General features: G+C 48.0%; 1 protein-coding gene across 1 annotated transcript in view; it reads right to left on the reverse strand.

Moving 5' to 3' along the window:
- The window catches only part of LOC139276310 (ecto-NOX disulfide-thiol exchanger 1-like), a 493,766-nt gene that overhangs the window by 428,017 nt on the left and 39,096 nt on the right, over positions 1 to 26,653 (reverse strand). Inside the window, exons 5-6 of the mRNA XM_070894110.1 lie at positions 9,628 to 9,840; positions 7,396 to 7,502 (exon numbers count right to left, since the gene is read on the reverse strand). Coding sequence (XP_070750211.1) covers positions 7,396 to 7,502; positions 9,628 to 9,840 — 320 coding nt within the window. The remainder of the gene's footprint in view (positions 1 to 7,395; positions 7,503 to 9,627; positions 9,841 to 26,653) is intronic.

Here is a 26,653-nt window from a genome sequence, read left to right on the forward strand (position 1 = left end):
GAAAAGTACCGCCCGGTCTCTCGGCAGTCCTTTGGGTGGCACTTGGGCAGGCCTTGGCTTTCAGTTCGGGCCCTTAGTTATCAAGATATGCTAAAAGAGCTGGAACTCTACACTTTAGAGAAGCGTAGACTTAGGGATGATCTGATTGAGGTTTAAAAGATGATGAAGGGAATAGATTGTGTTCCAATTTACAGTATGTTCCAATTAAATAGATTTGGGAGGACCAGAGGTCACAATGTGTATAAGGTCAGATCGAGGTTAGATGTCAGGAGTGAGCAGGAGAAGTGGCACCTCCAATTCATCAGCTATCAAACAACAACAACAAATTGTATTTAAATAGCGCCTTTAGTGTAGTGAAATGTCCCAAGGTACTTCACAGGAGTATTATGAGATTAAAAAAATTGACACCAAGCCACGTAAGTAGAAATTAGCACAGGTGACCAAAAGCATGGTCAAAGAGTATGTTTTAAGGAGTGTACTGAAGGAGGAAAGATAGGTAGAGCAGTTTAGGCAGGGAGTTCCAGAGATTGGGGCATAGGCAACAGAAAGCATGACCACCAATGGTTGAGCGATTACAATCAGGAATGCTCAAGATGCCAGAATTGGAGGAGCGCAGACATCTTGGAGGGGTTTGGGGCTGGAGGAGGTTACAGAGATAGGGAGGGGCAAGGCCATGGAGGGATTTGAAAACAAGGTTGAGAATTTTAAAATCGAGGTGTTGCTTAATCTGGAGCCAATGTAGGTCAGCGAGCACAGGGGTGATGAGCTCCATTTTCCATACTTCGGGGGCCTCTTATCAACAAGAGCAGATCCAACAGTGTGCCAGTGCAGCCTTCGGCCACCTGAGGAAAAGAGCGTTTGAAGACCATACCCTCAAAACTGCCACCAAGCTCATGGTCTACAGGGCTGTAGTAATACCCGCCCTTTTGTATGGCTCAGAGACATAGACCATGTACAGCAGACACCTCAAGTCACTGGAGAGATACCACCAACGATGTCTCCGCAAGATCCTACAAATCCCCTGGGAGGACAGACGCACCAACATCAGCATCCTCGAGCAGGCCAACATCCCCAGCATTGAAGCACTGACCACACTTGATCAGCTCCGCTGTGCAGGCCACATTGTTCGCATGTCTGTCACAAGACTCCCAAAGCAATGCTTTACTCGGAACTCCTTCACGGCAAATGAGCCAAAGGTAGGCAAAAGAAACATTACAAGGACACCCTCAAAGCCTCCCTGTGAAAGTGCAACATCCCCACTGACACCTGGGAGTCCCTGGCCAAAGACAGCCTTAAGTGGAGGAAGTGCATCCGGGAGGGCGCTGAGCACCTTGAGTCTCAACGCCGAGAGCATGCAGAAAACAAGCGCAGGCAGCGGAAAGAGCATGCGGCAAACCTGTCCCAACCACCCCTCCCCTCAACGACTATTTGTCCCACCTGTGACAGAATCTGTGATTCTCGTATTGGACGGTTCAGCCACTTAAGATCTCATTTTAAGAGTGGAAGCAAGTCCTCCTCGATTCCGAGGGACTGCCTATGATGATGATGATGGGTGAGTGGGACTTGGTGTGAGTTAGGACACGGGCAGCAGAGTTTTGGATGACCTCAAGTTTACTGAGGGTAGAACGTGGGAGACCAGCCTATAGAACAAATAAATCATTCAGAAATTTATAGTAAATTTTATAGGAAACTTTTCTGTCTGTTACGTGTCGTAAAGCTGTAAACATTCCTTATACTTGCATACGATTTCACCACAATCTTCTCACTATGCAATAATTTTGAAACTATGCAATTGTTTTGAAATGTTAAGTTTATACTGACTTACCGCTTGTTATGTCCTTATGTTCCAGTGTTAACCCGACAGATTTGTGCAGAATGAATTCAGTCAAAGGTTTTCAGTTGAAGCTGTGAAAGGTGTCGGAGCCAAAGTAACAGGTGGACCTCAGGCCATTGTTGGTTTAAACTTGCACTAATCAATTCATGCACCTCCAACATAAATGTTATTTAAGGTACAATAGCTTTTAACCTCAGGGCATGCTTAAACCCAGCTGTACAGTCAAAGATTTGGTGTAAAATGGCAGTGAGGTAAACGATCTCTAAGTGGACACTGAAACATAATGGAAGGGGAAATGAGAGATCTGAAGAATCAGTAATGAGATAAAGGAGAGCAGAAGGATTTGAAATCTACTAACAAGAACATTCCCTACAGAACAAGGCAGGCTGGGAAGCTAATTTCGGAAACTATTTTACTGAAGTGAAAATAGAAGACGAAGCAGAAGTCATCATCATAGGCAGTCCCTCGGAATCGAGGAAGACTTGCTTCCACTCCTGAAGTGAGTTCTTTGGTGACTGAACAGTCCAATATGAGAACCACAGACTCTGTCACAGGTGGGACAGATAGTCATTGAGGGGACGGGTGTCTGGGACCGGTTTGCCACATGCTCTTTCCGCTGCCTGCGCTTGATTTCTGCATGGTCTCGGCGTTGAGACTCAAGGTGCTCAGCGCCCTCCCGGATGCACTTCCTCCACTTAGGGCGGTCTTTGGCCAGGGATTCCCAGGTGTCAGTGGGGATGTTGCACTTTATCAGGGAGGCTTTGAGGGTGTCCTTGAAACGTTTCCTCTGCCCACCTTTGGTTCGTTTGCCGTGAAGGAGCCCCGAGTAGAGCACTTGCTTTGGGAGTCTCGTGTCTGGCATGCGAACGATGTGGCCTGCCCAGCGGAGCTGATCGAGTGTGGTCAGTGCTTCAATGCTGAGGATGTTAGCCTGGACGAGGACGCTGATGTTGGTGCACCTGTCCTCCCAGAGGATTTGAAGGATCTTGCGGAGACATCATTGGTGATATTTCTCCAGCAGAATTGTGGGGTTAACATTTGCTGCTTAGAATTTCCTCAGAACTTTATCTCTTTAACTCTATTGAGTAATGGTCAGTTGTAATTGGCAGAGTGAGTTGTGGTTCAATCAGTACATTTCCTGGACATTCATATGAACTACTCGTTGATTGTCCTTTTCCAGGTTTGGAATAGTACAAAGGACAGTCGCCTCTGAAAGTATTGACTGAGAGAGCACCTTACTGAAATAAAACATGGAACAAGCAAAGGAAGGGACATTGATGTGCTCTACTGCCCTGTGATGTTGCCTGTCGAGAGATAATAGCTGTTCAGATGTATCATTGACCAACTCACTGAATCAGTGAAAGGTGTGACATCCCATTACCACCTGGTCTGCAACAAAGCAGCCTCTGCCGCGATATGTTCAAGTGCAAGGTTTGTTATTTGGTCGGGTCAGTTAGACTGCTCTGAAACATCAGGCTGTCACCTTGGACTGGATCTTCACCGCACTACTTGAAAGACCCAGACTTCATCTGGGCCCAACTAAAATCGATTATAGGATCCAAGCAGATGAGCACTATTGCTGGCTCCAAGTTCTGCTTTAAGGAGAGGTGCGTTGCAACACAATCCAAAAATACTTTGCTGGCTGGGAAAGAATGGTTAACGAAATGAACAGAGAAGTCTATCTCTATACCAAATCTCGTAGAAAACTGTCATCAGTTTGCTAACATTTTACTGTTATAATGTAGGAAATGCAGCAGCCAATTTATAGATAGCAAACAGCATGATCCAACAAACAGCAATGAGTTAATGGCCAGATAATTTATTTTTTAGTGACATTGGTTGAGGGATAAATGCTGGCCATGGGATCCTTAACATCCACCTGAGAGGGCTGACAGTGCTTTGGTTTAACATCTGAAAGACGCCACCTCCAACAGTACAGCACCCCTTCAATACTGCACTGGAGTGCCAGCATAGATTTTGTGCTCAGGTCTCTGGAGTGGGACTGGAACCCACAACCTTCTGACTCAATAGTCCACCACTGAGCCACGGCTGATACTGAGTCCAAGATCAGCTTCAAACTGTATACATCTCAATTTAACATAAAGGTATAATGCAAGATAGTTCAATCAGTTCCCACCATTAGGACCAACTCTACAGTGCCTCTTCTTGAGAAGGACAACTATAACTCTGTGGATAAGGTGCAGTGGTAGAAAACCATATTTGTTCAAAAGTCATCTGAAATCCAAGCCCAGGAACCAACAGCTGAACAGATAGCAGCCCATTCAACTAAATCGAGATTGGTCATGAGAAAGTTAAACATCCTCTACAAAAAGTTCCATCCCGGAAAGCTCTCTGACCAATTGACACAGATAAAACAAGTTTGTAAAAGCTTCTGGATTTGTCCATCTGTCTCTGTCAATTGCTCTATCTCACTGAAACCAGAAATATCAGAAAATACCACAGGAAGATTACTGGGATACTGGATGAGATAAAAATAAAGAGGAAGTACTAGAAAGGCTGTAGTAATTAAAGTGGAAAAGTCACACGGATGGGATACATCCTCGGTTGCTGAGGGAAGTAAGGGTAGAAACTGTGAGGTGCTGACCACAATCTTCCCATCCTCCTTAGATACAGAGGTGGTGCCAAGGGACTGGAGGATTTCAAATGTTACAGTGTTGGTCACAAAAGAGGAGAAGGATAAACCCAGCAATTACAGGCCAGTCAGTTTAACGTCGGTGGTGGAGAAGCTTTTAGAAACGATAATCCAGGAGAAAATTAACAGCAACTTGGACAAGTGTGGACTAATAAAGGAGAGCCAGCATGGATTTGTTAAGGGCAAATCGTGTTTGACTAACTCAATTGAATTTTTTTGATGAGGTAACAGAGTGTGAAGGAGGGCAGTGCAGTTGATGTTGTGTATATGGATTTCCAAAAGGCGTTTGATAAAGTACCACATATTAGACTTGTTAGCAAAACTAAAGCCCATGGGATAAAAGGGGCAGTAGCAATATGGCTAAGGGATAGAAAACGGAGCGTTGTGGTGAATGGGGGCTTTTCAGCCTGGAGGGAGGTATAGAGTGGTGTTCCCCAAGGTTCAATACCAGGACCACTGCTGTTGTTGATATACATTAATGACTGGGACTTTGGGGTACAGAGTACAATTTCAAAATTCACAAATGACACGAAACTTGAAAGTGTAGTAAACAGCGAAGAAGATAGTGATAGACTTCAAGAGGACATAGACAGGCTGGTGGAATGGGCAGACACATGGCAGATGAAATTCAATATAGAAAAATGTGAGGTGATATATTTTGATAGGAGAATTGAGGAGAGACAATACAAGCTAAATGGTACAATTTTAAAGGGGGTGTGTGTGCACAATCTTTGAAGGTGGCAGGGCAGGAAACTGATCAATTAATAAAGCATATGGGATCCTGGGCTTTATCAATAGAGGCAGAGTACAAAAGCCAGGAAGTTATGCTAAAGGTAGATGTAAAACAGTAGTTCATACCCAGCTGGAGTACGGTGTCCAATCCTGGGCACCAGACTTTAGGAAGGATGTGATGCTTTGGAGAGGGTATAGAAGAAATGTACAAGAATAGTTCCAGGGATGTGGGATTACAGTTACGTGGATATATTGGAGAAGTTGGGATTGTTCTCTTTGGAGCAGAGAAGGCCAAGAGGAGATTTGATAGAGGTGTTTAAAATTATGAAGGGCTTAGAGTAAATGAAGAGAAACTGTTTCCAATGGGTGAAGGGTCGATAGCCCTTTCAATGGTGAGCCAGACAGTGAGATGCTGTCTTTGCAAAGCTAATGGCAGAGCAGTGTAACCCGGACCACAACTTTCTGATTTCCACGTTTAATCGCGTATCTGCCCTCGCCTGAATTTGTTGTTGCAATCACGCATAGATACCGGCGAGCGGCATAAGTCTCCCCGTTACTCTGACAGCGATTCTAGGGCTAAAAGCTCCACATGTACAGCTTGGGAGCCAATGCATGAAGCAAACAATCAGTGAATATAATTCCAGACTATTTATTGAGAGATATATACATTTGGTAAACTGACCATGGGGTTATTTATTGGGAATATAGAGTTATTCAGAGACACACTGGGGAGTAAACAGAGCAGGTTAGTGAAGGTTTTGTTTGGAACATTGGCCCCGATATTTAGGGAGAGGCGGGGAGGGAGCCAGCTGCGTGATGTGAGGGGTCGGAGGGAAACACAAAAATTCCGGCAACGTAGAATTTAACAGCAGGACATGATTATCATTCTTTACGCCATTTCCCACAGGGCAGCCGTCCATATTGACAGCGGTGGGAGGTCACAGCTGGGGACCATTGGGGACATTACGGGTTGGTGGTGGGGGGAGGGGGTGTTTATCGGACTGGCAATCGGGAGGGAGGGGGGACTGGGAGAGATCGTGGGTTTGGAGCAATAGGGGAATATTAATCAGCCAGAAACCATACTAGATGCCAAGCAAGCTCCTAGTGTTCGGAACCAGGAAGAATAAATCAAGTACCAAGGTCACCCATACACTGGGAGGTTGTTGGGCAAAGTACCATAGCCGGATAGGTGGGGAACGGTAACATAGTGGTTATGTTACTGGCCTAGTAATCCAAAGGCATGGAATAATGATCCAGAGATGTCAGTTCAAATACCCACCATGGCAGCTGGGGAATTTAAATTCAGTTATGGTGACCATGAAACTACTGGTTTGTCATTAAAGCCCATCTGGTTCACTAATGCCCTTTAGGGAAGGATATCTGCTGTCCTTACCTGGTCTGCCCCATACAGGGCTCCAGATGTGCTGCCCTCTGAAATGGCCTAACAAACCACTTGATTGTACTAAACTGCTGCAGAAAACATTAATCTGACACGACAACGACACACCCAGCCCAGTCGGCCCTGCAAAGTCTTCCTCATTAACATCTGGGGACAGATCCGAACACATTCTGGAGCTGTCGGCAGTCGAAGAGTTAAATGGACATTTGCTTATATATATTAATTACTGTCATTTAATTTTTTTAAATTCTAATGTTTTATGAAATGACTGTGGCTGTACTTTAGAATATTTTCTCCCAAAACTGTGATCAGTGGTCAAATGTGGCAAAGACCAAGATAAAAAGCTTCCTCTTGATTCTCTCAGCAGACTACAAGAGTTCTGTGTCAAATATGTTCAGCCAATAGCAACCCAGTTCCTACTGGATACAACACAAACTGCCGAAAAATTCAGCACTTGGTTGAAATAAACTTCATGATCAAAATGACTTACAAGTTCGAAAGCTAGCTATTGAGAATGGTGTATGCATCAAGACGTTGTATGCTTGTTGCTGTGGATGAATTCTATAAAAGCGCTGGTACACTTAGTCACAGGGGTCCCAATAGCAATGTACAACATCATAGCATCAACACAGACTGCAAATGCTGATGGCTTCAAGCAGTGATTGACAGAAAGTAATGAATTGAACACGAACAGTAAGATATAAAACTCCGATCTAGCCAAATGTACTCTTGAAGCAAGTGGTAGTGATAGAAGTGGAAGAAGACGAATTTACCAACCTCAGCTTGCTTTCGCCATATATCAATGTTCTTGCGTTGAGCTTTTGAGAAATGGTCCCAAGCCTTTTGCTTCGAAGCAGCCTTGAAAACTGCCACAATCTGCTCAACTTTGGTAAACAAGGAAGTCAAACAAAACAACCAGTTTATGTGTTGGTCAAAAATGAGAAACAAAGCAGAGGCACACAGGAGCTAGCATTGTGCTGCTTCTAAACATTATTAAAGGCACAATGTCACCCTGAGGCAAGAAAATGTCAATGTTAGCAATAGAGGAGCACTCTGAGTGACGTGGTGCCTTTAATCCTGCCAACTAATGTCTCTGTCGTACTTACAGTATGCCAACTGAAGATGGGCTCTCCTCCTGCCTCAATGTCTCCACCACATTTCCAGTGCAACAGTATTTACCCCTCTGTGTACTTGTAGGTTTTTTCCAGAGTTATGTGTGAATGGAATCAAATCGTTTATCTTTAGGATTATCTTGTACAGCTGTTTAAGTCCCCAATGGTTGAGTTTAGTTTATAAATGTATTCTCAGACAGAAGGGGGTGGGAGAGGTATGAAGACAAGCCTTTAAGCTGTCACATGCTGAAATATGAGAGGGAGACAATCAAGATCTTTCACTGCAGCCCTCATAAAACTTGGCAAATTCCACCCCCAACTGCTGGCTGCTGGAGGGGCTGTGGCCAGAAAGCCACTCTCTGTGCACACCTCCATTCTAGGTGGCAGTCTGGGAGGCCAGAAAGGCCTCGGCCGGCCTTGCAGTCCCTGCAGCCCCAGCCACAGGATCTTAGATGTCTGCCCCATGGAGAGCGGACCGCTGCCTCCCTCCCCAGGCACAATTCTTACTGTTAGCCACAAGAAGGTACATGTCCCTCGCTCTGACAGTCTACAGACACCTCTCTCCCTACAACCAATGCTGTACGTGTGCCATATCATCCCCGGTGAGAGCTGGGAAAGGATCAGGCAATGTAGAGCCCCTTTTCCTGGAGGCCCACAAGATGCACGGCCTTTCCCCAAAACATGCACAAACCACCTCGTAGAGCAACACAGGACTGAGAAATGAGTGAGCATCAAGCCCCACCCCACACCGGGTCCTGATTAGTATCCGAATTCACCATGACCACCCGTCAGTATGGGCAGAAGGAGGTAATTTCCTTCACTACACAAGAGCTCAGCCATTACCGAGATGCAATGTTTGGTTAACACCTCTTGTATTTAGATTAAGCTCCTAATGAAGAGAATGTGATTAGTTAGAATGAAAACAAGAAACAATTCCCCCTGGAGACGTCATCAAAATTCCCTTCAGATAAATTGAAAGACTTTTACATTTAAAATCAAAATTATGTCAGAATACCGCTGGCCATTAATCTCCAATTCCTTTTAAGAGTATTCCAAATAAATTCCAGTCAACTAAAGTCATTTGCTTGTTTCGTGTCATTTTTAACCTTTGAGTTTTGAATGTAGTTATTGTCCATTAGAATCTGTCTGATGGGGAAAGACAGGAAAAGGACCTCAGCAATAAATGGAGCCGGCCCTTCGAGCAGCTGCTCCTTCAGCCTATTTATCTTCTCGCTGTGATCTTCCTCACCAGCATCACGTCAGTGTCTATTTAAAACACTTCATTTGTGTGATTTCAAAATCTTCTGTTGTAACCGCTTCCATTACACTGATACCGAGATGGGGATTGGGTGTGGGGCGGCGGATGGTGGGGGGGAGTGAGCAGGGGACGGAGTGGAGGGGGGGGGGGTGGCGGAGTGGAGGGGCATTTTCTCACTTCAGGCTGTCGGTGAGGTTTGCGAATTGTGCACAGTGCCGGAATTTCAAATAAGTGCATCTGACGTTAGCAAGCATCCTGCTGATGTGTGTTCTAATTACACAGGTTTTGCTCCTTACTCTGGGGGAAAGTATAGCTATTAAACTCCCTTACTACATTATGTACTCTCCAATTCATCATGGAATGAAACATGCTGTCATATATGATGCTGGTGAGCCTATTTGGACTCTAATATAAAAGCCTCTCACTGGAGATCAGTGTAACAATAGCTGTACCTGTGCGAATTGTATAGTCACAGTCCATCATTCTTACACAATGCCTTCTGACTCAGGAGATGGTGAAAGATTTCCTACCTGAAAATCTAGTCCTGTGAGATGGGCCCATATTCTGGAACTCGCAGTACGAGTACTTACCCTGGTCCTGTAACAGAACTGAGAATGCCAACAGACAAATGTCACTTACATCCAGTGAGGATCCCCGACAAAGCATTTGTGAATCGTTCCTTGGCATCTTCAAATTCTTGCTCATGTGCTGCCTTTTCCCCCATCAGTCTCCGGCTGTGGCTGTTGACGGACTGAATGATGGAGTAAAAATTGTTGGCTGAGTGCCGCGTCACTTCTCCGCGTTCAAACCAGGCCAGCAGCATCGAGATGGCTTCCGAGAACTTGTTCTCATCTGCAAGGGACCAAATACACAGGAGCTTCAAACAGCAACCGTTCTTGATCTGACTCATGCACTTCTGGAAACAAAGACGTGTGGAGAACTCAGCTCATTCACTGCGACAAAAGGAGCATGGTGATTTTTGTAAACACTATCCACTGTTTAAACTGTTTGAATTGTGTAAAATACTCAGTTTTCAACAACAATCAGTGAATTCTCCGCTAATCCAGCAGTGGCCATTGTTCTGCTCCCCATAGGTCACTTGGACCAATGACAAACATCGACAGCATCGCTGCATATGTAACTGGAACAGACGAATCACCGCCACCATTTGGCAAGCACAAAAATATGGAAAAGCATGGAAGAAGTAACTGCCATTCAGCCTGTAAAGCCACTCTATTGTGAACTCTGTCCCACAACATTCATAGCCTAAAGAAAGGTTTTCCATGGTTTCTCCAAGTCCCTGAAAGGAATAAAACTCCAGGTTAAAGGTCTAACCTTACATGCTGGATGATTGTCTCTGCTTGCCCAAGGTCCCCTTGGTTCAGTCACCAGCATGTTCCACACAATATTCAATTATCTCTCTGTCTTTATCTTCATAACTGTTCATTTGGTTTATAAAACAGATTTTCATCCAGATGTTCACTGAAACAGCGATAATTGCTTTTACTGGGAATTTATTCCACAAACCAATAGACTTGACTATTCCAACCCACTCCTGGCTGGTCTCCCACGTTCTAACCTCCGTAAACTTGAGGTCATCAAAAACTCGGCTGCCCGTGTCCTAATTCGCACCAAGTCCCGTTCAACCACCTCCCCTGTGCTCGCTGACCTACACTGGCTCCCGGTTAAGCAATGCCTCAATTTTAAAATTCTCATCCTTGTTTTCAGATCCCTCTATGGCCTCGCCATAATAATTCAATTAATTCAATTAATAATAGTCAACATTTCCATATACCTTCATCTATCTTATAAACCTTGTATGTGAAACCGTATCAAATTCTCGAAGAGTTCCAGTGGACTGGTGTTGCTCTCTGATCTTTTGATGAACATTGACACAGACTCCATCCTGTCTATTAATCCAACATTTTCCTCAGTCTGCACGGGCAATAAACCCCATTTTCATGCTAAATTCTTAAAAATATATAGCGACAATATTTGCTATCCTCCAGTCCTCGGGTACAGTTTCTATGTTTATGCAGCTGCTGAAATTAAACTGATCCTCCCTCATTTCCTGAGGAATTATGGTTTGAGAAACCCCAACGGCCAGCGTTAGATTTAAATTGCTGCCACAATCCGAGGAACGGACCTTCATTAACATATTATAATTAGCGACCCGCCTCTCCAGGCCGAGTTACTCAGATGCCCCCAAACCCGCCGTGCTATAACTGGAAGCAGACACGTTCATGGCAGGTTGGAGTCGGGCTTCCTATTTTTAGAAATTTAACCCTCGCCCCCGACCTTCTGCTGCCCATCGTGGGGTGGCCGGGGTGGGGAGTTGAGGGTTATTAATCCCCGAAAGTATCTGGAGCATTTGGATGAGACAAAGTGGGTCATTTGAAGCTAGCTGGCCGGTGGGCCACCCCAGGGGTTTGGGGGAATGCAGGTTTCACACCCCGTCCAATATTACTGCCCATTGACTTCGATAGAGAGTGAAATCAGCCGGATGTAAAACCAGCATTGTACCCGATCCCATCAGTTTCCCCTTGGGTGGATTAGGTGAAGATTTCCCCAAAGATTCTGACTAGGACAAAGAAGCTTACATCAAGACATTTTGTCCCATGCAGATACTTTTCATTTGATTGCTGGTATTTATTTTCTAAAAGTTTTTTTGTTGTCATCAGTAAAATCGCAAAAAAACTCAGAACATAAGAAATAGGAGCAGGAGTAGGCCATTCGGCCCCTCGAGCCTGCTTCACCATCCAATAAGATCATGGCTGATCCTCGACCTCAACTCCACTTTCCCGCCCGACTTATTTAAAGACAAAATGACACCCGCTTGCACAAATCTGTTTCGAGGCTGGCCAGGAATTTATTCAGTGCCCAAGTCCAGTAGGAGCCACACAATTGGTGCTGGGCTGATTTCCTGGCCCAGACATGCCCATTTCCCCAATCCAGAATTCCCACTCCCTCGTGTAAATGATTCAGTTACTGACTTGGCCAGTACATTTTTACATTTGCAACATCGGGAAACATCAAAAGCAGCAACATATAATGCCAAACAAAATATTGTACAGGTTATTTAGAGAGGTTACTGATCTTTCTATCCAACACAATTATATGCTTAGTTCATAAAATTTGATGCAAGTATATTATAAGCTAAATATCATTAAGCGCAATTAACCATTGCTGAGGGAGTGTTCACTTATCCCCCAGCCTTCAGTGCATGATGTGACTGTCCAGGTGTAGAATGCTACGCATACCCATCATTCATGGCCCAACAAGAACTTGCCCTCCCTTTTCACTCTTGCTCTTTAATCCATTTTGGAACTTGAATAGTTCATTGAGCAAAACAATCGATTAACATTTTATACTAACAGCTCTATTTTTTTGCTAAAAGTGGTAAACAGAAGAAACTATGACCCAGGATTGCTGTAAGGTGTCCAGACCTAGACATACAAACTGTCCAGGACATCCTGCCCTTCAGAGAATCCTGCAAACACAGAATTGTTCTGCTGCATGTCCACCTGTTGGTTTCTTTGCCAGGTCTTCCTCAGCATGAACAATCTCAGCACCAACACCACCCACCATGGCAAGGATTCAGGCAAAGATTCTTTGTGCCGAATTTTGGTCGAATTTCCTCAGGGCTTCTCTGGCTCTGCCGCCATGCTTGTGCCGGTAGAGAAAACAGCGGTGGAGCAGGGGAAAGCCCCAAGGAAATCCACCACCGCGTTTAACTCCACAAATACCAAAACAATTCATCCATGATGTCTAATGGGGTCAAGTTTAAAGTAGTCAGAAACTGCCTCCAAATGATAAGCTTGATCGGGTGATGGTGGGGGTATGAAATGAATTGGCAGAAATCTGACCAAAAACTCAACGTTCCACCCAAAAATAAATTTGGTAGAGTCCCAAAATTCCCCCAAACTGGCAGAAGATTATTTCCAAGAATCGTCTGACTGGCTGGAATTTTCCAGACTACAGGTTTATGTACAATCTGAGATGGCCAGGTTTGGATCTTGATACTTCATTAAACCATTGTGTACAGTCCCAGTGTTCATGGTCATATCCCAATCAGCAGTGTCACTGCTTCATTAAACCATTGTGTACAGTCCCAGTGTTCGTGGTCATATCCCAATCAGCAGTGACACTGCTTTATTAAACCATTGTGTACAGTCCAAGTGTTCATGGTCATAGCCCAATCAGCAGTGTCACTGCTTCTCCTCTGACCAGAATGGTGCAATCCTCTTGCCAAGTCTCTTTGCTGAAAACAACTCCTGATTCCATTCAAGGATCTGGCAAATAAAGTCTCTGTGACCCGCTCAACAAATGGAGCGAATACAAGTCTCCCTTATCTAACTCTGAAAGCACTTGGAAGAAACCGATATTTGTGAGCACACCAGAGTGTCCAGGAAAGTTTGCTAAGAGTAGTGCCGTGTCAAATGAGCAGTGCCAAACTCTAAAGTAAAGGAAATCGTTGAACTGAGTGAATTCCCCCGGCAGCACACAGTCAGTTATTACAGTGCCACCTCAAATTAAATCTCCACTCATTCCCCAGTTATTGTATTACTTTAATGAATGAACCGAAGCCTCACAAACCAAACTCAACTCAATTCTGGGTGTTTCAAACTCTGTTTTGATCGATTGTTTTTTTTAATTTGGCAACTATTTACTGCAATACAAGGAAACACAAGCTATTGCTGGTGATTTAGGAAGATCTGTTCCTATGAAATAATTAAAATACTTAATATAAATGGCAAAATCCAACTAATACAATAGATTGATAATGTGGTTTGAACATTAGAAATAAAAGCAGGAGTAGATCATTCGGCCTTCGAGCCTGCTCCGCCATTCAATAGGATCATGGCTGATCTTCCACCTCAACTCCTCCTTCCCGCCCGATCCCCGTATCCCTTGATATCCAAAGATATATTGTTCTCTGTCTTGAATATAATTAAAGTTTGAGTCAAGAGTTCTTTTTTTATGTTAAATAACAAAAGCTGAAGCAATCTCTGAGGCGGCCGACCAGCCAACATCCCCAGCATCGAAGCACTGACCACACTCGACCAGCTCCGCTGGACGGGCCACATCATCCGCATACACGACATGAGACTCACAAAGTAAGCGCTCTATTCGGAACTCCGACACGGCAAGCGAGCCCCAGGTGGGCAGAGGAAACGTTTCAGGGACACCCTCAAAGCCTCCTTGATAAAGTGCAACATCCCCACCGGTACCTGGGAATCCCTGGCCCAAGACCACCTTAAGTGGAGGAAGAGCATCCGGGAGGGCGCTGAGCACCTCGAGTCTCATCGGCGACAGCATGCAGTAAACAAGCGCAGGCAGCGGAAGGAGCGTGCGGCGGACCAGACTCCCCACCCACCCTTTCCTTCAACCACTGTCTGTCCCACCTGTGACAGAGACTGTAATTCCCATATTAGACTGTAGATTCACCTGAGAACACACTTTTAGAGTGGAAGCAAGTCTTCCTTGATTTCAAGGGAGTGCCTCTGATGATGATGACAAAGATCCCACAAACAGCAACATGAGATGAATGAGCAGTTCATCTACTTTTCAGTGAGTCAGGAATATTGGCCAGAACAGCTCCCTAACCTTCTTCAGGTGGTGTCAGGGAATGTTTAATGCCCACCTGAACAGACAGCAGGTTTGATCATTGACCCAAAGGCCGGCACGGCCAATAATGCAGCTCCTTCAGGGCTGCACTGAAGCCCCAACTGAGAAAACGTGCTCCGATCCTGAAATGGGCATGAGGGCTTCCAACTGGGCCAAGCTGACACTTACTGGCTTTAATTATACAATCATGGACAGTAACACATTCTAAAACTAGGAATGAGGGCCTCAGCTTTCTGCCTCTGACACCCCTTTGCCAATTTGTTGCTGGATCTGGAACAGGTGGAGACAGAAAGCTGTTTAAGGACCTGCTTCGCTGAGCCCACCTGTGGACAGTTGTATATAATCGTCCTGCAAATGAAGGAACGTGGCCTCCTTTGTCTCCTCTGCCATATGGAATCTTGCAACACTGGGGCCACCGTTAAGGCCCTGGGATCTAGGGTTCAAAGGTCAGCATAGGGGAGGGGGAGTTTCTTAGGACAAAGGAAGAAGATTGGCCGATGTGAGTGCTCTTAGCCCATGACCGTGCACAGACCCCGACAACTGGCCACCTCTGTCCCCCAGTGCGGCAGGCCCCCTGATGCTTAAAACCTCCAGCCCGGACTGACATGGCTCTCCAGCAAAGACCAGCGAGCCTCCTGTATCGGAATGATCCTGGGCTGGAAATATGACTGGGGTCAAGGGGCATCTGGGGTTAGACAGAAATCTCGCCGCGCTGGAGATACTCTGACGAGATGGCAATCCCTCGCCGATAGGTTTAAGCACAGAAGGCTCTAACTTTCCTACTTTGTGAAATCAAATCAGAATCCATGGATCCCATTGGCCTTGGCCCGAGTGCATGAAACCATACTGCCCATGCAAATAATAGCAGTGGGATTTATTTTCTGAACATATCTCCCGAGGAGGATTGAGACAGAAATCAAATTACTTCTGAGATGAAATTGGTGCACAGTTTCAAATGTACTTGGATTTTCAAATTTCAGAAAATCAATGTCAAGGGTTTAAGGTTTGCTCAGTCATCTGAGTGAAGTGTCTGCTCAGTGCCTGATGTAGACAGGGTGCCCGGTGATGTAGACGGGTTGCTCGGTGATGTAGACGGGATGCTCGGTGATGTAGACGGGATGCTCGGTGATGTAGACGGGGAGCTCGGTGATGTGGACGGGGTGCTCGGTGATGTAGACGGGATGCTCGGTGATGTGGACGGGGCGGTGATGTGGACGGGGTGCTCGGTGATGTAGACCGGGAGCTCGGTGATGTAGACGGGGAGCTCGGTGATGTAGACGGGATGCTCGGTGATGTAGACAGGGTGCTCGGTGATGTAGACGGGGCGGTGATGTAGACGGGGTGCTCGGTGATGTAGACGGGGAGCTCGGTGATGTAGACGGGGAGCTCGGTGATGTAGACGGGGTGCTCGGTGATGTGGACGGGGTGCTCGGTGATGTAGACGGGGAGCTCGGTGATGTGGACGGGGTGCTCGGTGATGTAGACGGGATGCTCGGTGATGTGGACGGGGTGCTCGGTGATGTAGACGGGATGCTCGGTGATGTAGACGGGGTGCTCGGTGATGTGGACGGGGTGCTCGGTGATGTAGACGGGGAGCTCGGTGATGTAGACGGGGTGCTCGGTGATGTAGACGGGGTGTTCGGTGATGTAGACGGGATGCTCGGTAATGTGGACGGGGTGCTCGGTGATGTAGACGGGACGGTGATGTAGACGGGGAGCTCGGTGATGTGGACGGGATGCTCGGTGATGTAGACGGGGTGCTCGGTGATGTAGACGGGGAGCTCGGTGATGTGGACGGGATGCTCGGTGATGTGGACGGGGTGTTCGGTGATGTAGACGGGATGCTCGGTAATGTGGACGGGGTGCTCGGTGATGTAGACGGGACGGTGATGTAGACGGGGAGCTCGGTGATGTGGACGGGATGCTCGGTGATGTAGACGGGGTGCTCGGTGATGTAGACGGGGAGCTCGGTGATGTGGACGGGATGCTCGGTGATGTGGACGGGGTGCTCGGTGATGTAGACGGGGAGCTCGGTGATGTAGACGGGGTGCTCGGTGATGTAGACGGGGTGCTCGGTGATGTAGACGGGGAGCTCGGTGATGTGGACAGGGTGCTCGGTGATGTAGACGAGGTGCTCGGTGATGTAGACGGGGCGGTGATGTAGACGGGGTGCTCGGTGATGTGGACGGGGTGCTCGGTGATGTGGACGGGGTGCTCGATGATGTGGACGGGGTGCTCGGTGATGTGGGCGGGGCGGGGATGTAGATGGCGTGCTCGGTGATGTAGACGGGGAGCTCGGTGATGTAGACGGGGAGCTCGGTGATGTAGACGGGGAGCTCGGTGATGTGGACGGGGTGCTCGGTGATGTGGACGGGGTGCTCGGTGATGTGGACGGGGTGCTCGGTGATGTGGACGGGGTGCTCGGTGATGTGGGCGGGGCGGGGATGTAGATGGCGTGCTCGGTGATGTAGACGGGGAGCTCGGTGATGTAGACGGGGAGCTCGGTGATGTAGACGGGGAGCTCGGTGATGTGGACGGGGTGCTCGGTGATGTGGACGGGGTGCTCGGTGATGTGGACGGGGTGCTCGGTGATGTGGACGGGGCGGTGATGTAGATGGGGTGCTCGGTGATGTAGACAGGGTGCTCGGTGATGTAGACAGGGCGGTGATGTAGATGGGGTGCTCGGTGATGTAGACGGGGTGCTCGGTGATGTGGACGGGATGCTCGGTGATGTGGACGGAATGCCCGGTGATGTTGACGGGGTGCTCGGTGATGTGGACGGGGTGCTCGGTGATGTGGACAGGATGCTCGGTGATGTGGACGGAATGCCCGGTGATGTAGACGGGATGCCCGGTGATGTTGACGGGGCGGTGATGTAGACGGGGTGCTCGGTGATGTGGACGGGGTGCTCGGTGATGTGGACGGGGTGCTCGGTGATGTGGACGGGGTGCTCGGTGATGTAGACGGGGTGTTCGGTGATGTGGACGGGGTGCTCGGTGATGTAGACGGGGTGCTCAGTGATGTGGACGGGGTGCTCGGTGATGTGGACGGGGTGCTCGGTGATGTCGACGGGGTGCTCGGTGATGTGGACGGGGTGCTCGGTGATGTAGACGGGGAGCTTGGTGATGTAGACGGGGAGCTCGGTGATGTAGACGGGGAGCTCGGTGATGTAGACGGGGAGCTCGGTGATGTAGACGGGATGCTCGGTGATGTAGACGGGGTGCTCGGTGATGTGGACGGGGTGCTCGGTGATGTGGACGGGGTGCTCGGTGATGTGGACGGGGTGGTGAGAAGGGCTACGTGGGGCATTAAGGTGCGGAGCCCTGCTTCCTGTGAGTCAGGAGCAGTGTGAATGGCCATTGTACATGGTACTGCTGTCAGATGGTATGACTATGATATTATTGAATAAAATACTTCTGTGCTGCACCTGTTCATGTCAGGCAGTTGCTAACAAACACCCTGGGATTTTTTAAGTCTGCTGTTTGTGAAAGAATGATCTTTTGCCAGGGCCTGATGCAAGTAATGCCCAGCCGCTGTCTGAGTGCGCGCTGAGATACACCGGGCAATGGTATGGGCTATAGACAGGCGCCCATCAGGCCCACATTCCTTCCTTTGTAATACATTGGATCACACAAACAAAGTTCGCCACTGGAAGCAGAAAACATATTCACTGGGGTGGGGGGGAGAATTTTAACCCCCAAAATAACTGTGTTGAGGTGAGGTGAGAGGTTAAAGAGTGAAAACACTGAATCCCGCCCCCGACTCTCCCATTGTAGGATTCAACAGAGGGGGAACGGATGGTAGGCAGTAATGTTCCCCCTCAGTTTTTCGGGCGCGGCCCCTTTCCGGCAAACAGCTGCACGGCAGCATGGACACGCAGCTTCGAGGCAATGTTGGTGGGCAGCCAATCCGCTCCCAGGAGGCGGGGCGGGATGGAGAGCCCATTGTAATATTATAATGAGTCTGGAGTGCCTCAGGGTGATCCACCATCTCATGTAACTCTGCTTGGTCGGGTTTCCCGGGCCCAGGGGAACCGGCAGCTAACGGGAGGCAAGGCCTGCTGGAGCGAGGAGGTAAGTGCCGTCACACTTACTGCTGGACCCAGCATCCCAGCCTCATCCACGCCTCGATTTCAGAATTCTTATCCTGGTTTTCAAATCCCTCCAAGGCCTCGCCCCTCCCTATCTCTGTAATCTCCTCCAGCCCTACAGCCCTACGAGATCTCTACACTTCTCCAATACTGGGCTCTTGTGCATCCCGATTTTAATCACTCCACCATTGGCGGCCATGCCTTCAGCTGCCTGGGGCCTAAACTCCGGAATTGCCTCTCTAAACTTATGTTTATGGCCCCAGTTCTGGTCTCCCCCATAAGTGGAAATATCTTCTCTATGTCTACCCTACCAAACCCTTTCATAATCTTAAAAGACCTCTATTAGATCAGCCTTCTCTTTTTGGGGCAACGAGCCCCAGTCTGTTCAGTCTGTCCTGATTGTTGAACCCTTTCAGTTCTGGTATCACCCTTGTAAAGCTTTTTTGCATCTTTCCACTGCCTCTATATGCTATTTATAATATGACACCCAGAACTGTGCACAATAATAAATATGGTCTAATCAAGGTTTGATGAAGGCCTAACATAACGGGCTGGATTTTCGGTCTTTTGCCACCCCTTTTAGTGCCCTGGAGGGGGGGGCAATGGCGGCGGAGAGCACTTGCGCTCAGGCGGCCAGCTTCCAGTGTCCCACCGGGACATTCGGTGCCGGGTTTGTGGGGGCGTGGAGCAGTACTGCCCAGGAGAGGTGAGTCGGTGTGCAACGCATCTGGTTGCGACACCGGCTTGATATTTGAATCGGAGGCCCGATGCTTAGCGCCCCCTAGTGGGAACCCCTGTGAAAGCTGGCGGTCCGAGCTGTACCGGCCGCAGTGAGTGAAGAAATGTCTACCTCAGGTAAGTGTCATTGTTTTTAACTTTGTGATTTATGTTGGAGTTGCGTCAGTATTGATTTGGGAATGTTTTTGGTGGGTTCTTTCAGGTTTTTTTCTTCACGGAAGCCTCTGTTAGGGCACTAGGGCCTCCCACAGCACCGCGCCCCACACTCAGGGCCCAGCTGGTGAAATTTGTGGCTGGAGACACAAACCATTTCCCAGCACACAATTTACCGCTCCGCCTGGTTTAACTGGAATCTCCACCCCAACGTCTCTAAATATTCTTCAACATATTCACCAATTGCTCATGGATTCCAATTCAGGGTGGGGGTGATGCATGTTTTCTTTTCAAGCCCTGGTAACCATTAGCCACTTGGAATACTTTCTGGGGTAGATTTTGACCTGTTTTGGGTGCTGCATGACCAGCACGTGCCCGAACCGAGAGGCCCGTGGATCGATGGAAATTAATCCTCGGGCCTCACCAGCAGACTTGGGACTGCACTGCCGCCACTGGCTGTACCTCCTCAGGCAACTCGCCTGAGTGACGAGATCAATGTCGGGCCGCCTGCCTCGCCAGCAGTGGCTCTTGGGTACATGGTGGGAGGGGCGTTTGCTGCAGGCTACGGTGGCGGGGAGTGGGGCGGGGGGAAGAGGGAGGTAAGAGAGGGGGGGAGAGAGAAACATAGAAACATAGAAAATAGGTGCAGGAGTAGGCTATTCAGTCCTTCGAGCCTGCACCACCATTCAATATGATCATGGCTGATCATGCAACTTCAGTACCCCATTCCTGCTTTCTCTCCATATCGCTTGATCCCTTTAGCTGTAAGGGCCATATCTAACTCCCTTTTGAATATATCTAACAAACTGGCCTCATCAACTTTCTGTGGTTGAGAATTCCACAGGTTCATAATTCTCTGAGTGAAGAAGTTTCTCCTCATCTCCATCCTAAATGGCTTGCACCTTATCCTTAGGCTGTAACCCCTGATTCTGGACTTCCCCAACTTCGGGAATATTCTTCCTGCATCTAACCTGTCCAATCCCGTCAGAATTTTATATGTTTCTATGAGATCCGCTCTCATTCTTCTAAATTCCAGTGAATAGAAGCCTAGTCGATCCAATCTTTCTTCACGTGTCAGTCCTGCCATCCTGGAAATCAGTCTGGTGAACCTTCGCTGCACTCCCTCAATTGCAAGAATGCCCTTCCACAGATTAGGAGACCAAAACTGGACACAATATTCAAGATGTGGCCTCACTAAGGCCTTGTACAACTGCAGTAAGACCTCCCTGCTCCTATACTCAAATCCTCTCACTATGAAGGTCAATACGCCATTTGCCTTCTTCACCGCCTGCTGTACCTGCATGCCAACTTTCAATGAGTGATGTACCATGACACCCAGGTCTCGTTGCACCACCCCTTTTCCTAATCTGTCACCATTCAGATAATATTCTGTCTTCCTGTTTTTGCCACCAAAGTGGATAACCTCACATGTATCCACATTATACTGCATCTGCCATGCATTTGCCCACTCACCTAACCTGTCCAAGTCACCCTGCAGCCTCTTAGCACCCTCCTCCCAGCTCACACTGCCACCCAGCTTAGTGTCATCTGCAAATTTGGAGATATCACATTCAATTCCTTTTCTAAATCATTAATGTATATTGTAGATAGCTGTGGTCCCAGCACTGAACCTTGTGGTACCCCACTAGTCACTGCCTGCCATTCTGAAAAGGACCCGTTTATTCCTACTCTTTGCTTCCTGTTTGCCAATCAGTTCTCTATCCACGTCAATACATTACCCCCAATACCATGTGCTTTAATTTTGTACACCAATCTCTTGTGTGGGATCTTGTCAAAAGCCTTTTGAAAGTCCAAATACACCACATTCACTGGTTCTCCCTTGTCAACTCTACTAGAAGGTTTGTCAAGCATGATTTCCTTTTCATAAATCCATGCTGACTTGGACCGATCCTGTCACTGCTTTCCAAATGCACTGCTATTACATCTTTAATAATTGATTCCAATATTTTCCCCACTACCGATGTCGGGCAACTGGTCTATAATTCCCTGTTTTCTCGCTCACTCCTTTTTTAAAAAGTGGAGTTACATTAGCTACCCTCCAATCCATAGGAACTGATCCAGAGCCTATAGAATGTTAGAAAATGAGAGGGACGTAAGGGGGGGTGTGGGGGGGGGGGGAGGGGAAAGAGGGAGGTAAGGGGGGGAGAGAGGGAGAGAGGGAGTTAACAGGGGGGGAGAGGCGGGGTAAGAGGGGGTGCAATCAAGGTTCCTGTAGAGTCGGAAGAGAACTCCTGCCCAATGCCTGCCCCCCTCATCGGCAACAGATTGCGATATGGGGTCCTTCAACAGGTATTAGGCCCCTAATTTACGCAGTTAAGGGGCCCAACGTCTGTTTTAGGCATCCGCCCGGGACACCTTAGGAAAGGTCCGCACGAATTCAGTACTGGGAACAGCTCCTACGCAGATTGGGTGTAGGCTGTCTCACTGCTAAATTGGTATGTTTTGTGTCTGTTTCACGCCTGAAAATGGGTGCAACGCAAAACCAATTTCTATCCCTTTCTGTCGAATATTTTATCATTATTTCCTGACTAGATGGAACGGCAGGAAGTAGGGCAGTATTTTGTTTTATAGAGGGGAAAAAAACAATGATGGGTTCTACTCTACAAAGAATGTTTGCTGAAGGCTAGTTTAGAGTTCCTAATGACAGTGGCCAAGCTGCTAGCTGTTTCAAAGACCAGTCCGCCATCTGAACAAGGTACCCTGTGAACAAGGAGAGAATCGCAGATAAAGGGCAGTAAAAACTGAAATGAAAATCTTCCTGTGGAGGAGGGTAGGTGCATTGAGCTTTGACTTTTGATTTCTGGGACCTGGGGTCATGTTCAACCTTGAATGATTGGGGGAACATTTCCTCCGTCTGGTGACTGTGGGGGTATCATGTGAAATGAATTTGAGTAATCTAAATTCAGGCCCTAGTGATTGTGGGCCCACAGCAAATGAGGGTCCATGATTTAGCACTTCACTGGCAAATTCAACGGTGCCACAGGAGGAGGGCGATGGAAAAATGTCACCCTGATGCTGTGCGTGCTACTGAGATAGAACAGGCAGATAATGGTGTCCGCCATTTCCCCATTATGTCTAGCCGGTGGGGGAGGCTCCCACATTAACTAAGCCAGGCCGATATTGTTTGGGAAGAGCAGAGACAATCTCACTGTGCCTCTCATGATGCTACGACTGACCTGGGGGTACTTCTTGCTGACTCTGGGTGCCTGAAGTGAAAGAGCGCTCTAGCTTTTAAATAGTGACATCTCTCGCTTCGATGAGCAGAAAAATCATCAAAACAACATTTCCACCTGAGGCAAAGAAACAAGTTCAATGAAGCAGGCGCTGCATTTTCAATGGGAGCGAAGGCGTGTGAATTACACTCAGAGTGAAGGGTTGTGAATTACACTCAGAGTGAAGGGTTGTGAATTACACTCAGAGTGAAGGGTTGTGAATTACACTCAGAGTGAAGGGTTGTGAATTACACTCAGAGTGAAGGGTTGTGAATTACACTCAGAGTGAAGGGTTGTGAATTACACTCAGAGTGAAGGGTTGTGAATTACACTCAGAGTGAAGGGTTGTGAATTACACTCAGTGAAGGTTTGTGAATTACACTCAGAGTGAAGGGTTGTGAATTACACTCAGAGTGAAGGGTTGTGAATTACACTCAGTGAAGGTTTGTGAATTACACTCAGTAACAGCTCCAGCACTAATGGTTTGAATACCCAGCGAACCTGCTCTATTCACAGAAAGCGCAGAGGGGAAGAAAGCAAAGCAGCAACTGGCCCACAAATATCATTTCACTACAGTTAAGAGGATGGTTGCCAACCCTCCAGGATTGGCCTGGAGTCTCCAGGAATTGGTGATTAATCTCCAGGGCACTGATGGAGCAATCCCGGTGACAAAGACCGGGGTTATTCAACGTAATCGCTGATTTTCATTTACTTTCAACAGTTCTAAAAATATTGATGATGGGGAAAGAAGGTTGTTTGGACTGGAGGTCAAGAATCATCCAACTGGATTTCCAATTGGAGTTGGAAGGTGATGCACTGTGAGGATGGGTGACCAATGGCAGTGGGCTGTGAGGATGGGTGACCATTGGCAGTGGGCTGTGAGGATGGGTAACCAATGGCAGTGGGCTGTGAGGATGGGTGACCAATGGCAGTGGGCTGTGAGGATGGGTGACCAATGGCAGTGGGCTGTGAGGATGGGTGACCAATGGCGGGTGAGGATGGGTGACCAATGGCAGTGAGGATGGGTGACCAATGGCAGTGAGGATGGGTGACCAATGGCAGTGAGCTGTGAGGATGGGTGACCAATGGCGGGTGAGGATGGGTGACCAATGGCGGTGAGCTGCGAGGATAGGTGACCAATGGTGGTGAGCTGTGAGGATAGGTGACCAATGGCGGTGAGCTGTGAGGATGAGTGACCAATGGCGGTGAGCTGTGAGGATGAGTGACCAATGGCGGTGAGCTGTGAGGATGAGTGACCAATGGCGGGAGTGTGGGGACGGGGCAGTTGAAGGCAGGAGATCACACCATGAAATCTCCAGGAATACATGTAACCAGAGTTGGCAACCCAAGGCAGGAGAGGTCATGCTGTCAGTGGGGACACAGGCGATGCTCTTGGTGGAAGGCTCTGTACAGGCAGAGCTCGGGCAGCACAGATTAGAATTGGATACCAGTGGCATTCACGGATAGGATGCCGGAATCAAGAGAAATAGCGAACTTTCATTTCAAACTTTTCTTTGAGCACTTTGTGGGGTAGAAGTTCAGCCCCACCGGAAACGGGTCGCACCTCCTGTTTATCCTGAGCTTTCACCGCCGCGGTGGATGTGGTGGCCTCTTGCGCAAAATTCAGCTCTTTGTCCTTTTTTTTTAAGTGGGGCGGAAGTCGGTCATAATGGGGGCGGAGAGCAGGAGATCGGTCATAAGAGGGGCGGAAGTGAGGGCAGGCGGAGTGTCCGACACTGTCAGACATCAGTGTAGCACTGATGATGTCATCACGCTGGCGCGTCACCAAGTCTCTCCACTTCACTTACTTTAGTTAGGTCCACTGAGACACCAGGGAGGGTTTAGGCTGAGACAGCGGCCGGTACCCAAGTGGGGGTGCCAGGCTGCCTGTTGGTGGTGTGGCCAAACCAGGGGGCATAATTTTCAGGCTGGCCTGGCAGTTGGCCCACAAAAAAAAATAAGATGGTGGCCATGGCAGTGCGCCCTCCCCTTTAATGGCAACTTCACCAGCATTTTACACACACTGCAAACACAGCGCACTGATGGAGAAAACTGTTGGGGGCTCCATGCAGTGGCCGCAGGTCTGTTTACGGTGAATTTTGCTTGTGGTGTGGGAGATCGCGTGCGCACCTTGATAACGAACTTAGGAGGGTTTGGCAGCCACGGAGCGGAAGTGGGGACCACCGGAAAAAGCACCAAGGAGAAGTTCGCGAGCGTCGGCCATTCGATAAAAAATCAGTGGCCATTCGACTCCACCGCGTGGCCAACAGGCCTTATCGGAGGCTGAATTTCAGACCCTGTAGCTCAAGGGCTGATGTTCAGTGGAAAGGGAAAGCGGGCATGGTGTATAACAGTTTCTCTGCTGACCTGGGGGAAGTTGTAACTCATCTCGGACTTGATGTCTGACAGCGTGGGTACAGCTGAGGGGTCAGGAGAAGTGCTGGAGGGGTGGAGCTGCCTGTCAGCAATTAGTCTGCATTTTATCTCAGGATCTGTTGATACAGCCTTACAGGGACACACCAGTTACACACAGCTGCATCTCAGCAGCAGACCAATACATTGTTCATTATGTGTTATGGGGCTTATTTAAGTTTCTAATTTCAATATGCAGTGTAATTTTGATTAGCCTGCTCCTAGACATCGATGTTAACACAGTGACCAGAGTGTGAACACACTTCCTGCATCAATCTGTGACCCACAGGGACAATGAGCTCAGTCAAGGATTGCACTGTCGCACTGCTCAGCAGGAGAGCAAGAATTGGCCTCTACATTCTGCATTTCTGAGAAAGAATAGGTCGCAGAAAAACTTGATTCCTCAGCACCAAACAATTCACCACTTTAAGGACACAGCTCTCGTTTACAAACACCAGCAGCACTGAAGAAACTTTGGTCAGCAGAGTTTACAAAGTGCTGTTGGTATATACCTTTGTGCTCACATTGTGCAGTTCGTCAATGAAAGGGTCGATTGGGTATGGAGAGGTTTTCGCCCATCATTGGTGCAATGCATTAACCTTGACCAAGTAAAACAGGGAGAGACTTTGATAAAGGGTTTGAAAGCTGGAGTCTGCATCTAAAGGTGATTCGATTCAAATTTTCTTCCCATTTTCTATTGGTCACTATGGAGACTGTATTCAGAGATCGACAGATTTTTGAATATTAAAGGAATCAAGGGATCTGGGGATAGTGCAGGAAAGTGGAGTTAAGGTAGAAGATCAGCCATGATCTTATTGAATGGCAAAGCAGGCTCGAGGGGCCGAATGGCTTACTCCTGCTCCTAATTTTTATTGTCTGATATTCTTATTCAATGCTTCACGAGAAGGGAGGACCAGCAAGAGCAGGAAGGGGCTGCCCGTAATGTCAGGTGATATCGGTGATATATACGAACATACAATATTAGTGGGCAGGACAAACCCAGCAGATCCATCACGCCTGACCCACAACTCACGATGGTTGGAGCGCTGTCATGGAACGCTTCCCCCCACCCCCTCCCACTCCAAAGCGACATAATCCTCCGTGAGAGGCAAAATAGCAGCGAAATAACCCCGGGCCAATAAGGGAATGATACTCTGGGAAATTCCGCTCCCAGCCCCTCAGGCAATCGAAACCTGTCTGGGACATCGAATTGCACCATGGCCCTGCACAGTGGGTCTCCTGTACCAGGCACACACGTCTGGTACTGAGAGGGGAGATGTGCCGAAGGAGACTGACGTCTAGCAGAGAGACAATAACCAAGCTGTCCCTTTTGGAACATCTCTGCACAACATGGATCATGCACTGTTGGTCAGCCGGACCCCAGATTGTCTTGTGTGCCGAATTCCTTCCA

The sequence above is a fragment of the Pristiophorus japonicus genome, chromosome 11 (genome assembly GCF_044704955.1).
Source record: "Pristiophorus japonicus isolate sPriJap1 chromosome 11, sPriJap1.hap1, whole genome shotgun sequence".
NCBI lineage: Eukaryota > Metazoa > Chordata > Chondrichthyes > Pristiophoridae > Pristiophorus > Pristiophorus japonicus.